General features: G+C 43.5%; 1 protein-coding gene across 1 annotated transcript in view; it reads right to left on the minus strand.

Moving 5' to 3' along the window:
* The window catches only part of DLEC1 (DLEC1 cilia and flagella associated protein), a 57,989-nt gene extending 50,306 nt beyond the window's left edge, over positions 1–7,683 (minus strand). Inside the window, exons 1-5 of the mRNA XM_063126515.1 lie at positions 7,583–7,683; positions 4,172–4,312; positions 2,884–3,040; positions 2,301–2,411; positions 655–854 (exon numbers count right to left, since the gene is read on the minus strand). Of these exons, the coding sequence (XP_062982585.1) occupies positions 655–854; positions 2,301–2,411; positions 2,884–3,040; positions 4,172–4,312; positions 7,583–7,672 (699 nt within the window). The 5' untranslated portion in view covers positions 7,673–7,683. The remainder of the gene's footprint in view (positions 1–654; positions 855–2,300; positions 2,412–2,883; positions 3,041–4,171; positions 4,313–7,582) is intronic.
* Positions 7,684–15,607: the final 7,924 nt, after the last annotated feature.

Here is a 15,607-nt window from a genome sequence, read left to right on the forward strand (position 1 = left end):
CACCAGGAGGGAATCTACACGCCGTACTGAAGGCGCTTGCGTGCGCCTCCAGTCCGCCCCCAAAACGATTGTGTAGACCGCCGCCCAGAAGAGACGGAGGAAGAGGCAGAGGAGGAGGCGGCTGGGGAATTCGGCCGCGTCCTTGCCGCCGCTGCCACCCACCTCCCCGCCGGCCTCCTGCTGCCGGCGAAAGAGCCACCCGGGTCTCTCACACACACACCCGCACGCGCGCACAGAGATTTTTTGGTTCCTGCGTGTTTGTTCCTGCGCTCTTTCGCCGGCAGCAGGAGGTAACGGCTGTAATCCTCTGCACACTTACATGGGAGTCAGCACCATGGAATTTAGTAGAACACCAGCTGAGTTATGAATATGAGCTGGCTCCACAGATCATAAATTAGTAAAGATGAGGTGCAGCTCTAGTGTCTTGGAGATTCAACTCCTTGGTTTCACATAATCTCCTCTTCCTCACTGACCAGTCCTTCTTATCAGTCTGATCACCGACTGCTTCCCAATGTTCTATGTATCTGATCTACTATATATCAGTTCTTATACTTTTTTTTTATCAGGGACTATAGAAGTCCTAGATATTTAGATTTTTTTCTGTCTAAACATGCAAAGGACTGTGTCCTAAAGCAATAAAACATAGCTAGGTACCTTACAAAATGATTTTTTAATCTGAGCCGGAATATCAGAATTTGAAGACTCCAGGGTTAAACAGGATAAAGACACATCTGGTAGACTTTTCTGTAGTTTCTTGATATGTTGGCTTTCTCCGAATCTGGGAGTATTTGTGTTGTCATAAATATGTTGTTTAAAACTAAGTATCTCTTTCAAATAACCAGGCTCTGATACATCTACAATTAAAACAAAATGTGTTGAGAGCACTGAAAATAGAAGGGGGCCAATCGTGAACCTGGCAAAAACTATTTCCAAATTTCATTAAATTTCAGGACCTTCCAGGTCTTTAATTTTTCACACAAGGAGGGATGGTTGTCAAAGGTGAAATCTTCTCCATGAAATATGTCTCAAACCTCCAATTCCAACTCTGAGTGGCAATCAGAGAAAATCGAATGGAAAAGACATTATTATTATTATTATTATTATTATTATTATTATTATTATCATTATCATTTATATACCGCCCCATAGCTGAAGTTCTCTGGACGGTTTACAAAGATTAAAAACATCTAACATTTAAAAACCAATATACAACATTTAAAACTATAAAAAGCATAAAAACAGAGTACATATCAACTATCCAGGGGTCAGTTTAAAAGGAAACACCCCATGTGCCATTTTGTGAAAGAAAAAAGTAATCGTTTACATACACTAGCAAGCTACACTTTGGAATCTGGATATCTAAAGTACTCCACTCCATCCAAATGATCCTGCCCTCAGTCTTTCGAGGAAGACCTGATGTACAGTTGGAGGAAATGCAGAACAGGGCCTTCTCAGTGGTGGCACTTAAGCTGTGGAACTCTCTGCTGCAGGAGATTTGGCCGGCCCCTTCTCTTGATTCTTTTAGGTGTCCAGTTGAAAACAGTCTTATTTAAATGTGCCTTTCAATAGGGTTCGCAATCTATTTATTATTATTAGTGCTGCTGTTTATTCCAGGCTTTTGTTCTTAGCTCTCTCTTTTATTTATTTTTAATTGACTGTTCTTTTAGCATTCTTGATATCTACCTTGAAGGTCTAACTTTTGGATAAAAACACACACTACACTCATCCCTCTCTTCCACAGCATGTCCCATTAATTTAAGGACCTTATGCTGCTTAAGAAAGCTGAACCCTTTGAAGTGCTGCCTCACCACTTTCTGTTCTGTGGGGACAAGTTATTGAACTACAGGCTGGCTTTAAGCAAGCTACTAGGGTCATATCTACATCACAGACTTGAACGGGTTTCAACAGTTAAGACTCGCTCCTCAGGGAACATTAGCACTGTAGTTCTAGAGGGGAGCTTCGGATTTTACCTGGAGAACTTAGGGTGGACTAATAAACACAATCAATCAACCCATTTTTGAGAATTGTCAAACCCCCCCCCCCAAACTACAATTCCCAGGACTCTATGGACAACTGTGAAAAGCATATAAAACTGACGTAGACTTGGAGTGTGGATCTATGTGTCCTTGCAATCTATTTCACAGGGCCATTTTGAGACTAGAGTGTGATATCCCCATGCTGTTTGGAGGAAAGGAGGTACTTACAAATGCTGGTAATTTCACACAGTTCTTTCATGTTTAACTATGTGATTCCTAAATTACATCTTTGAAAAGCCACTACAGTCTCTCTATAAAAGTTACCTTTAGGTGCTCGGGTAAGGAGTGCTGGGTCCGTGATATAATCTTGAGGGCAGATTAAATCATGCTTTTTAAGGAGTTCATCATCCACACACCATCTGAAGGTAGACTTCACTACAACATTCATATTTAAAGAGAGATAAGTGTTCAAAGTTAGAGGTAACTATTTCTGTCCATTCCTAGATACAACTGAAAACACAGTGGGTTGGATCAGGGATCTACTTTCTGCTAGAGGAAGGGACCATACGTGAGAGAAAAGGCTCTGTTTGTGGAAGATCTCTCTGGCCAATTTTTGGGGGACTCCCCTACCCCTAACACACACACACACACACACAGCTCACTCCATTCAGCGGAGGTTTCTGGGTCTCTACATAACATTCCCATGGGGCTGAAGGGGCTGCTATTGGATGCCAAAGCGGTGATCTACTGATTAGGTAGTTTTTCAAATTCCCCAAATTGGACCAAAAAAGTCGGGGACCGTGCCTTACTGAATTGATTTAGCTTTTCCCTTGCAAATCAGAAAGAAGATTTCCCTTTGGTCTGAGTTCTGTTAGCATTCGAGATGCCAAATTTTCTTTTCCCTCACCTGGTGGCAAGGCAATGTGACGGTAGTCATCTGGAACTTCCTCTTTATACATGTTCAGGATTCTTTCCTCTTCTGCTGTGGCTCGTGCCCTTGCTTGGATGATGTGCCTTTCTAACATGTCTGCCTCTGTCAGTCGGTCGTTATATTCAATACGGACCTGATATGGTAATTGTTGAATTCATGGTTATTCATTTTATTTATGTGCGAATATAAACCTTCAACAGGTCTTCAGGGTGGCTGTAAAGCAGTCCATGCATTAACCTCAAACACAAACTGTCTTGATGAAGACAATAAGCCCAGCAACCTGTTTTACAATTATTTTGTAGAGTGGCTTGCCGTGTTGTGCGTTGGGCTCCTCATGGCAACCATGAAGTTGCCCGCCTAGAGCGTCCATCACTTTTTGCAACACTCTAGGCCAGTGGTTCTCAACCTTCCTAATGCCGCGACCCTTTAATACAGTTCCTCATGTTGTGGTGACCCCCAACCATAAAATTATTTTCGTTGCTACTTCATAACTGTAATTTTGCTACTGTTATGTAGCAAAATTATGTAGCTCGTTTCCTAAGACCATTGTTTTCCGATGGTCTTAGGCGACCCCTGTGAAAGGGTCGTTCGACCCCCAAAGGGGTCATGACCCACAGGTTGAGAACCGCTGCTCTAGGCGTCACGGTTGGACTCTATGGTCCCCGTTTCCTAGCAATGGATGGAGCAGCTGGTATGCACATTTTCCTGGCACAACAGCCACTGGGATAACTGGCAGTGGGAGGCCAAGGGGCTAACGACAACTTGGGAAACCATGCACGCCGTGCAGTTCTTGGTCATGTGATGCGAGCGTGTGTCATGGTTTCCCTAATCACCTTTCGGCCAGTCATGTCTGAACAGGCCTATAGTCTGATACTATAATCACCACAACACACTGCCTCACAGCTTATTCCCAACTCTGTAGTGCCATGTACACTGATGGCACAGTATAAGCAATAACTAATACTAATAACATGTATTTTAATATACATATTTGGCTCCTGCTTTGCTAAAGATAACTTAGGCCATAGCTAGACCTAAGGTTTATCCCAGAATCATCCCGGGTTCGTCCCTGCCTGAGCGCTGGATGCCTTGTGTGGCACTTAGATGAACAGGTTTGACCCCAGGACAATCTTGGGATAATCCTTAGGTCTAGCTACAGCCTCACTTCTGTACTGGCATAAAACAACCTATTCTGGTGACTCAAAACACAGCATTCAATTAGCTCTTATCTAGTCGCCTCTGCAGGACTAAATGGAGAGTTTACCTTTTGCAACTCTTTCACAAACAGCTCATGATGGGAATTGTCTCCACCTCGGGACTTGATCATGTTTTGTACCGCGTCCGCCCCTATCACCTCTGCAGTGTACATGTTCTTAAAGATGCTTGCTAGCAAATGGGAAATGTCCTACAGAGGGTGAAAAAGTTGTCAGGTATAAGGGATGGGTACTGATATGGAAATATTTCACAGGGATCCCAGGATGAGGGCAGGGGTATACAATTAAACCCGAAGACATCTTGAATACAGGGGGTGGGAAAGGAATTGCACACTCTCCAACACTGCACTGATGAAATAGGGCCAATGCAATATTTTGTAACGCTCTCGTCCACCAAAGATCTCTGCCTGGGCCCTTTCCCTCCCATTACACATATATTCATATAATAATTTATTTATTCTGCAGCAGCTTGTCTTTTATTGACTTCCAAAGAACAGTGCTATTAAAGCAAGATTAATTTTCCTTCTTTCTTTCCTTTGTAATATAAGAATGTTTTAAAGACTGCTTAATCTCCAGTGTCCTTGTTAATGAATAGTCACTCGCAACCCAAAGACATTCAGGAGCATTTATTATTTGCATGGGCAGTTATGGCTGTGGATGGGGGAAAACAATGCAATGGCAGGGTACATCCGTATAATATATGGCATATATGATGACTTCTTTTTTTTAACATATATGTGTAGTAGCGTTAAAACGCATAAGGGATGCTCAGGTCTCCTCACAGGCCTCAGAATCAAATCTGGGATGTGCTGTGAATAGACTGGGAAGGAAAAACACTCTGTGCATGATCAGAGAAACACTTTTAACCTATCGGTGTGTGCACTTTTCTTTTTTAACGTGCATCTGTAACTGAGTCAAAATTCATAAGGAATACTCTCCTTCTCTGCCCCCAGAACAAAATCTCAAAGGAGCTGTGGGAGAATGAAAGACACTCTGCACATGATCGGAGAAGCTCTTCTAGCCTATGTGTGTGGGCACTTATTTTTACATGCATCTGTAACCCAATCTAAATGCATAAGGGATATTGCCCTCACTGTCACCAAAAGCAAATCTCGAAGGCCTCATTTACACCAAGCAGGATATTGCACTATAAAAGTGGTATGAAAGCAGTATACAAAAGGCAGGAGCCACACGACTGCTTTATAGCGGTATTGAAGTGCACTGACAACTGTTGACACATATCATATACCTCTTTCATACTGTTGCAAAAATAGCTCGTTCCCTGGTGTCCCAAGTAAAATTCAGCACACAATGAGGAGAGGAGATGAAGTATGGGTCAAACAACGTTTATTTATTTATTTATTGCATTTCTATACCGCCCAATAGCCAGAGCTCTCTGGCCGGTTCAGAAAAATTAAAACCATTCAAAGTACAAAACAGCATAAAACCATAATATAAAATACAATATAAAAGCTCAACCAGATAAAAACAGCAGCAATGCAAAATTTTAAATTTAAAACACCAAGTTAAAATTTATTTATAGACTGTTAAAATGCTGGCAGAATAAAAAGGTCTTCACCTGGTGTCTAAAGGCATATAATGTAGGTGCCAAGCGAACCTTGGCACTTACATTTATTCTGCAGCTAATTGCTGCAAAGTATGTGCCTACCTCGCAAGGGAGGTAGCTAGGTTTTATCCTGGTTGTGCTTTTTATATTGTATTTTGTATTTGTATTTTTAACTTGTTGGTTGTTTTATGATGGTTTTAATTTTTGTGAACCGCCCAGAGAGCTTCGGCTATTGGGCGGTATAAAAATGTAATAAATAAATAAATAAAATAAAATAAAAAATATACACTATCTTTTCTGGTGCCGCCTACGTAGGCACCATCTAACAGGAAATTTGTAGCTGAAAAGAAAGTACACAGAAATACATTTTCTTGGCAAGCATCTACAGTACTCACTGTTCCCTGGAGAACATTCACTTGATTTTGGTTATCTTAAAATGGCTTCTCTTAGACATTTTGCAACATTTCCTTAGCAACTAAGCATGGCAACTACTGTAGGTTACTCTGGTTCAGAGCTGGGCTCCAACAATACCACTATATCTTGCTTGGTGTGGCTCCTGCCTTTTCATAGAATAGCAGAGTTGGAAGGGGCCTACAAGGCCATCGAGTCCAACCCCCTGCTCAATGCAGGAATCCACCTTAAAGCATCCCTGACAGGTGGTTGTCCAGCTGCCTCTTGAAGGCCTCTAGTGTGGGAGAGCCCGCAACCTCCCTAGGTAACTGATTCCATTGTCGTACTGCTCTAACAGTCAGGAAGTTTTTCCTGATGTCCAGCTGGAATCTGGCTTCCTTTAACTTGAGCCCGTTATTCCGTGTCCTGCACTCTGGAAGGATCGAGAAGAGATCCTGGCCCTCCTCTGTGTGACAACCTTTGAAGTCTTTGAAGAGTGCTATCATGTCTCCCCTCAATCTTCTCTTCTCCAGGCTAAACATGCCCAGTTCGTTCAGTCGCTCTTCATAGGGCTTTGTGTCCAGACCCCTGATCATCCTGGTTTGTCCTTATGTGCCCTCTCCAATGTATTCCTTTAACTGCTGCTAAAGGGCACAAGGAAGTCAACTGCCTCACTTCCTTCCTCCCCAACCTGGTGCCCTCCAGTTGTGTTGGTTAGGGTGACCATATGAAAAAGAGGACAGGGCTCCTGTATCTTTAACAGTTATTATTATTATTATTAATATAGCACCATCAATGTACATGGTGCTGTACAGAGTAAAACAGTAAATAGCAAGACCCTGCCGCATAGGCTTACAATCTAATAAAATCATAGTAAAACAATAAGGAGGGGAAGAGAATGCAAACAGGTACAGGGTAGGGTAAAAGTAACAGTAGAAAGTAACAGTAGAAGTCTGCACAACATCAAGTTTTAAAAGCTTTAGGAAAAAGAAAAGTTTTTAGTTGAGCTTTAAAAGCTGTGGTTGAACTTGTAGTTCTAAGAAAAGAGAATTTCAGCAGGTGTCATTTGTATGCATGTCACACCTGGTGAAATCCCCTCTTCATCACAGCAGTTAAAGCTGCAGGAGCTATACTAGAGTGACCAGATTTAAACGAGGGCAGGGCACCTGCAGCTTTAGCTGTGGTGATGAAGAGGGAGTTTCACCAGGTTCTCCATATATACAAATGACACCTGCTGAAATCCCCTTTGCAATACAGCTGTTAAAGATACAGCAGCCCTGTCCTCCTTTTCATAGGGTCACCCTATATGCCTCTCCCGTTTTTAGAGGCATCCCCAAGCCCTCCCCAAAAGCCAAAGAGGGGCAGTGATCTGCCACGGGCAGGGTCCAGAAAGCAAGGGCTGCCCTTGGTAAGGAGGCGCCTTTGGAGAGGGGGGGGCGAAGGACGACGGGGAGGGGAGGCTCCGGGGAGAGGCTGCTGGCCGGCTGCGGCCTTCCCTGTTCACCTGAGTCAGCTCCGAGGCGGGCCTGTGCCTGTACATGGAGGGCTCGGGGCTCTGGCGGCCCATGGCGCCTCTTTCCCCGCTCGGCAGCATCTCGGCGGAGCAAAAAAGTTCCCGTTGCTAAGGGCCCGCTTTCGTTGACGCGGGGACCAGGCCCTTAGCAACGGCGGCTTCCGGTCGCCGCCTCCAGGTGGAGGAAGGAGCGTTCGCGGCCCCGGCAGGGTTCTGCCCGCGCCTCGCTTAGCCCCGGGACCTTTCATTAGAGTCGGGCCTGGCTCTCTTTTCTGTGGTGGGCGGGGCGGAGAGAGGCTGGGATGGATATTTGAAGCAGCTAAAGAGAACACTGCTGCTGCCTCTGGGCATGTGCAGAGTGCCGTCTTCCCCAACTCATCGTTTCACCCTCTCCAAAATACGTGAGGTTTACAGCGCAGCCTGATGTAGGGTGACCCTATGAAAAGGAGGACATGGCTCCTGTATCTTTAACAGTTGTATTGAAAAGGGAATTTCAGCAGGTGTCGTTTGTATATATGGGGAACCTGGTGAAATTCCCTCTTCATCACAGCAGTTAAAGCTGCAGGCGCCTTGCCCTCTTTTAAATCTGGTCACTCTAGTATAGCTCCTGCAGCTTTAACTGCTGTGATGAAGAGGGAATTTCCCCAGGTTCTCCATATATACAAATGTCACCTGCTGAAATTCCCTTTTCTATGCAACTGTTAAAGATACAGGAGCCCTGTCCTCCTTTTCATAGGGTCACCCTACCTTATGCATGCATGATTGCTTGGAAGTCAGCCCCGCTTCCACGGGACTGACTTCTAGATGTAAGTATGCCTGGGACTGCGCTGCTCATGTGGCGTGACCTTGGCAGAACATTTATGATCTTTGGCAGGACATAAATGTAACAAATCAATAAATAAACAGGATAAAATGAAAACCATGAGTGGGGAAGGCTTCAAAGTCGACCCCTTCCCTCACTCCCTACTTCCCTAAAATTCAGTGATGTTGATCCATTTCCCCTGAGGCCAGGTGTTATTTATTTATTTATTTATTTATTTATTACATTTCTATACCGCCCAATAGCCGGAGCTCTCTGGGCGGTTCACAAATGCCGGTTCAGCATTTATGCTGAAACAATAAATTTTATTTATTTTTTGTTACATTTTTATACTGCCCAGTAGCCGAAGCTCTCTCTTCACACACAAAAAAAATATGGCGCAGTGAATCTAATCTCTATTAAGGTGCACATTATTCCATGCTAATTAATCTAATGGTTCTGTGCAATCACTACTGTGATGTGGCTGACATTATTTGGAAATGGCAAAATTCTGGCCATATCAGCATATATCAGCATATCAGCATATATGCTGATATGCTTGCCACCTACTTTGCTACTTCAGCTACAATAAAAAGGCAAAAGCAACAGACTCCTCTGAATGCCTGTAGACTCCCGATTTTGCCATCTCTTCTGGCTACCTTTTATGACACTGCTGCTCTCTAGTGACAAATTATATTCTCATTCAACCTTGGAAATTAATGCATGATCAGAGTAAATGGATTTTCCAAGCCCCTTTGACAGCCAAAAGACTGATATTATCAACGCTGGAAGAAGAAATGCTCACCTCCTGTAATGCAATGGATTGAGGACCTCAACACTATCAACATTTGAAAGGGTGGTATATAGGCACCACTCGTGAATCGACATATAGATGAATACTTGGTCTGCTTTTTTTATAAAAATGTATATACTTTTTTCAGAATGTGGTAGCTAATTGAAATGGATACTTCTAACACGTGTAGTTACATTATTTAACTCAATCTGTTACAGATATGGAGCGGTATACAAATTTCATAAATAAATGAATAAATGTTTTTTCCTTCTTTTCTTTAGTTTTTTTTTCTATTATTTGTTTTGTTTTGCTGAAATTGACCGAAAAAAAATCAATTTGGGGATTGTAGAAGTTGAAGTACAAAAGAAAAACCAAGCAAACAGGCTAAAGTACCAGGTTATGGCAAAATTAGACAAGGAGGGTAAGGTTGCTTGCCAGTTGGTAGGTGTATTAAATTAGCATAGGCATAAGGAATGCTTTAATAATAATAATAAAAAGCATGCAGTAAGGGCATGTTTAGACATCTTTTGCATGTTTAGGCAGAAAAAAAAGTATAACTCCCAGTCTGCCCCAGCAGCATGCTGGGAAATGTAGGACTTTTTCTTGTCTAAACATGCATAGGATTGTGCCCTATGTAGGATTATTTGCAGAAGAAACATTGGTGGTGTTTTGATGTCAATACTGGATGGACTAACCAGATAAATGTGTGTGTGCGTGGGTATATGTATGTGCATGTTTTAGAGAGACACAGAGAGCACCACCACCCAGAAGCTCTATGTGGGAGGTTATTGTTTGCGTAATAACTGTAGCTCGGTTAGAAATCACTACACTATAAAAAATTATATATGCAAACTTCATGTGCAACAAAAATACGGAAGAGATAGAGGTCATTGTGCTGAGATTATCATACCTGGGCAAACCACTCCTTCAAAGGGTTTGCAACAATCCTGCTTTCCAGGATTCCACTCTTTAATGGACTTGACCGCAGCACAGCAGGAAATGTACACCCAAACAGCAAAGGGAAGGCATTCAAGAGGCAGCTGGACAACCATCTCTCAGGGATGCTTTAGGGTGGATTCCTGCATTGAGCAGGGGGTTGGACTCTATGGCCTTGTAGGCCCCTTCCAACTCTGCTATTCTATGAATAAAAAACAGGCAAATTCCTCATCATAGAACCCCCTAAAACTAATAATAATAATAATAATAATAATAATAATAATAATAATAATAATAATAATAATAGCATCACTTGGCAAAGCCTGTCATGTTCATCTAGAAAAACTGCTGTGAACAAGAAAAGAGAGATAATCTATATCCATTTATTTTGGTGGGCAAGAGCACTTTTTCTGGAATTCTCTGTGCAGAATAATCTTGGGAGGGAATAATCTCGTTCAGTGAAGGAATGCGGAACAAAAAAATGAGAACTGTTTGAAAAGCAGGGTGTCTGGAAAGTAGGACTGTAATAAATATAGAGCAGCTGTAAATATCCTTTAGCTTAGCACATCAGAATGCCAGTGATTAATTCGTGCTTCCAGGTGAGCCTTTTATTGTGCAATCGTCCTACCTCATTTACAGTATTTTACAGGGGCTCCAGGTCTCCCATTTATCTTCTCTACCATGTGTTTTTACCACCTTAATTCTTACGCCACAAGATTTTTTTAAGGAGGGAAAGACAGCACCACTGTACAGTGTCTTTTGATAGGCAGCACTAAAAGTGGTCGGTCTGGAAGCACACCTGCTTTGGAGCTGAGCATCATTCAAGCTCAGTTATGTTATCAGCTTCACCGATTTCTATTTTATGTACCATAGATCAGCCTTCCTCAACCTGGTGCCCTCCAGATATTTTGGACTTCATTTCACACCACCCCCAGCCAGCATAACCAATGGTCAGGGCTGATAGGAGTTATAGTCCAAATCTGGAGGGTAGTTTGGGAAAAGCTGACATAGATTTTAGGTACAGAAATCTCTTCTACTGCAGTTGCTGAATCATACAGGCTTGTTCTTGCACTCTCAACCAGTAGCACAAAGATAAGGTTTCTGGCCAATAAAACTTGGGTTGGGCTTTTGGATTCAACATGATACTCAAGCTAGTTTCGGTCATGCACCAACTGTAAAGTACCCAGTGTTCCCCAACACAATGGATGGGGGTAGACTTCAAAATAGTTCTGGAACTCTGTCAGGCAGGTTGACCATTCCCTCTTCACCACAACAGTTAAAGCTGCAAGAGCTGTACTAGAGTGACCAGATACAAAAGAGGGCAGGGCACCTGCAGCTTTAACTGTCATGATGATGAGGGAATTTCACCAAGTGCTGCATGCATACAAAGGACACCTGCCCTATGAAGAGAGACTGAAAGAACTGGGCATGTTTAGCCTGGAGAAGAGAAGATTGAGGGGAGACATGATTGCACTCTTCAAATACTCAAAAGGTTGTCACACAGAGGAGGGCCAGGATCTCTTCTCGATCCTCCCAGAGTGCAGGACACGGAATAACGGGCTCAAGTTAAAGGAAGCCAGATTCCAACTGGACATCAGGAAAAACTTCCTGACTGTCAGAGCAGTACGACAATGGAATCAGTTGCCTGGTGAGGTTGTGGCCTCTCCCACACTTGAGGTCTTCAAGAGGCAGCTGGACAACCATCTGTCAGGGATGCTTTAGGGTGGATTCCTGCATTGAGCAGGGGGTTGGACCCAATGGCCTTGTAGGCCCCTTCCAACTCTGCTATTCTATGATTCTATGAAATTGCCTTTCCTATACAAGTGTTAAAGATACAGGAGCCCTGTCCTTCTTTCCATAGGGTCACCCTATAGTCTTTAGCATTTGATTCTCCTGGTTTGAGCATGCCGGGACTTTACACTAGACAGTCAGTTGTTTTGGATGCAGCATAATGATCATAACCATAATAACCAAAATAATGGCAAGGGCCTGTGCTTTGTTTACAAAGCCAATTGGGACTGATAATACACTGTACGCCCCCCCACCTCCATCCTCATTCCAAGGGAAGATATTCATGGTCGTCTCAAAAGAATGCTGCAATTCAAGATGTTCTGGTTAATTCCGAACTAAAAAATGTCCCCTGCCAGGTGAATTTTCCCCACACCCACGAAGAGCAGGTTCCTCCATTTTCTGCAGAGGAAGTCAGTAGCGGTTGCCATTGTCATGTCTCCTCCTACACGCAAGGAACAAAAGCAGAAAGGTTATGGAGCCTCTGATGGCCTGATAATTGGCTCAGATGGGGCTACAAAATTTGTGCTGGCCTACAACATGGAGACTAAAGTAGGGTGACCCTATGGAACGGAGGACAGGCTCCTGTATCTTTAACACTTGTACAGAAAAGGGAATTTCAGCAGGTGCCATTTTTACGCATGCAGCACCTGGTGAAATTCCCTCTTCATCCCAACAGTTAAAGCTGCAGGAGCCATATTAGAGTGACCAGATACAAAAGAGGGAGGATAAAAATGCTATAATATGAATGAATGTTTAATTGCATGAATGGCTTTTTAAAGTATAGATAGCACACATGGGGATTCCAATACAGATCAGGACTATGTTGGGGAAGGGAAAGAAACCAAGTCCCACTCCTGCTTTTTAGGCTTCAAAAAAGATTCCTAATGGCATCATGTTCAGTTTGTCCCTCGGCAGCTCTTCACCTGCACGGAGTTGAGTTAACAGCCCCCAAGCCTCCTTCGTTGTCATACAAAATTGAGGTTCCTGCACCCCATGCAGGATCTGGAGAAGGTGATTTGCAGTAGTAAAGTTATAAGCAGGGGAGGGAGGATTTCCCCCAACATCCCCCCCTCCTGAGCCACAGGGGCAGGGGTGGGGCTAAAACATAAAAAATACCAGTGAATTTTAACTTAAAACTTTTCCTGTCAGTAACTAAGGGCTCCCTTAAATGAGTGATTTATAGCATGCTTGTGACTGGCCACTCACAGAAGTTTGCAGGTTGATTGCATGACGTCATCAACAGCCAGGATCCCCCCCCCCCCCCCCCGGGCTCCTTATTCTGTTTTCAAAAACATCAGAGATAAGCTGGAAGAAACCCTTAATGGCTTGAATTTGACAGTGTGCAAAGCTGGCATTACACTATGAAATTGCCGAGGATGGACTTTCCCTGCTATTGGAGGGAGAAATGGGTAAAATTGCCTCCATGCAACAAAGGGAGTCAAATCTGATTACTTTAACTTCAATGGGGCTTACTCCCAAGTAAGTGTGGTGAGGGTTGCAGACTTACAGTACAATCTTACATCTTCTCAGAAGTAAGTCCTGGGTTTCCTGGGTTAGGATGACCATATGGAAATGAGGATAGGGCTCCTGTATCTTTAACAGTTGCATAGAAAAGGGAATTTCACCAGATGCTGCATGCATAAAAATGACACCTGCTGAAATTCCATGTTCTATACAACTGTTAAAGATACAGGAGCACTGTCCTAATTTTCATATGGTCACCCTATCCTGGGGGCTGAAAGGAAACAGTACAGCACAAGTTAAGTAACGAAAACAAGGCTCCCCTGCCCTTTTCCCACATGCCAGGGAGGGAGGCGCTCCCTTGAATCAATCCACGTGCCTGCCATATAAAGAAGCTTATCCTAATACCACAAAGAACCCGAAAGCAGAAACCCACGGTAAGAGTGCAGGTCTTTGCAGAAGTTTTGCTTAATGTAGAGACACCCTAAATCTTAGGAGAGGCATTTCAACCTTCTAACAAAGGTAGGGTGACGATATGAAAAGGAGGACAGGGCTCCTGTATCTTTAACAGTTGTATTGAAAAGGGAATTTCAGCAGGTGTCATTTGTATGTATCATAGAATAATAGAATAGTAGAGTTGAAAGGGGCCTATAAGGCCATCGAGTCCAACCCCCTGCTCAATGCAGGAATCCACCCTACAGCATCCCTGACAGATGCTTGTCCAGCTGCCTCTTGAATGACTCTAGTGTGGGAGAGCCCACAACCTCCCTAGGTAACTGATTCCATTGTCGTACTGCTCTAACAGTCAGGACGTTTTTCATGATGTCCAGCCGGAATCTGACTTCCTGTAACTTGAGCCCATTATTCTGTGTCCTGCACTCTGGGATGATCGAGAAGAGATCCTGGCCCTCCTTTGCATGACAACCTTTTAAGTATTTGAAGAGTGCTATCATGTCTCCCCTCAATCTTCTCTTCTCCCCGCTAAACATGCCCAGTTCGTTCAGTCTCTCTTCATAGGGCTTTGTTTCCAGACCCCTGATCATCCTGGTTGCCCTCCTCTGAACACGCTCCAGCTTGTCTGCGTCCTTCTTGAAATGTGGTGCTCAGAACTGGATACAATTAACCTGGTGAAATTTCCTCTTCATCACACCAGTTAAAGCTGCAGGTGCCCTGCCCTCTTTTAAATCTGGTAATATAGCTCCTGCAGCTTTAAATGTTGTGACGAAGAGGGAATTTCACCAGGTTCTTCATATATATAAATGACACCTGCTGAAATTCCCTTTTCTATGCAACTGTTAAAGATACAGGAGCCCTGTCCTCCTTTTCATATGGTCACCCTAAATAACATGCATCAGCTTTTGTCTATACTTCCCTAGATCAGGGGTGGCAGAAGATGTATCTCCAAGTGTTTTGGACCAGCAAAGCCAATAATCAGGAATGCTGGGAGCTGAAGTCCATAACATCTGGGTATCTGTTATCTACCCACCCCTGCCGTGAATAGCTTGTTTTCAGACTGTATAACCAGGTTTCATTTCACTGCATATCTGGTTAGATTGCAGCCTGTTTGGCATATGAAAACTACACTTAATTTCCACCTGAGTGCAAACAGCAGCTTATTACTTTTTTAAATGTCATATTCTTGTTCCAGTCCTTCCTTTGGGGATCTCTGGTTGATGGACACATGGCCTCATTTATCTTCACAGCAACCCTGTGAAGTGGGCTAGGTTGAGAGATAGTGGCTGGTTTCCCTGTGATCTTTGTGTGATCTTTGTGGCTAAGCAGGAATTTGAACCCACCTACCCCCAGTTTAAATCTCCTGTCTACACAGCGCTGTCCAATGCCTTGCTGCTGCTCCCTGCCACCCCCCCCCCCAATAAACGCTTCCAGAGGCATGTGCTTCCTTCTACCTAATGATAGTGCCGGCCCTGCATTTTTACCACACTGGCTGGTAGGGAAAAGGAGGCAAGGGGGGCAAAGGGATTCCTACCTACTACTACTTTGCCAAGCGTTGGAAGTCTTCTCAAATTTCCCATTTTCCCTTTCAGTGCCAAGTATCTAAATTACAAAGTTCCAAACCATGATTTTTTGGTTGTCCTATTTAGACAACCTCTGAAGTTTCAGGTCTCTAATTTGAGTGTGTTATTTCTATTTCTGCCTGGAGTGGCCGACTTCTGTTTTCTGGCAGGGTTCCTGCATTTTTATTGTCTGCATGCTAGCCAACCAACCGGTGATATAT

Source organism: Elgaria multicarinata, chromosome 1 (assembly GCF_023053635.1).
Source record: "Elgaria multicarinata webbii isolate HBS135686 ecotype San Diego chromosome 1, rElgMul1.1.pri, whole genome shotgun sequence".
NCBI lineage: Eukaryota > Metazoa > Chordata > Lepidosauria > Squamata > Anguidae > Elgaria > Elgaria multicarinata.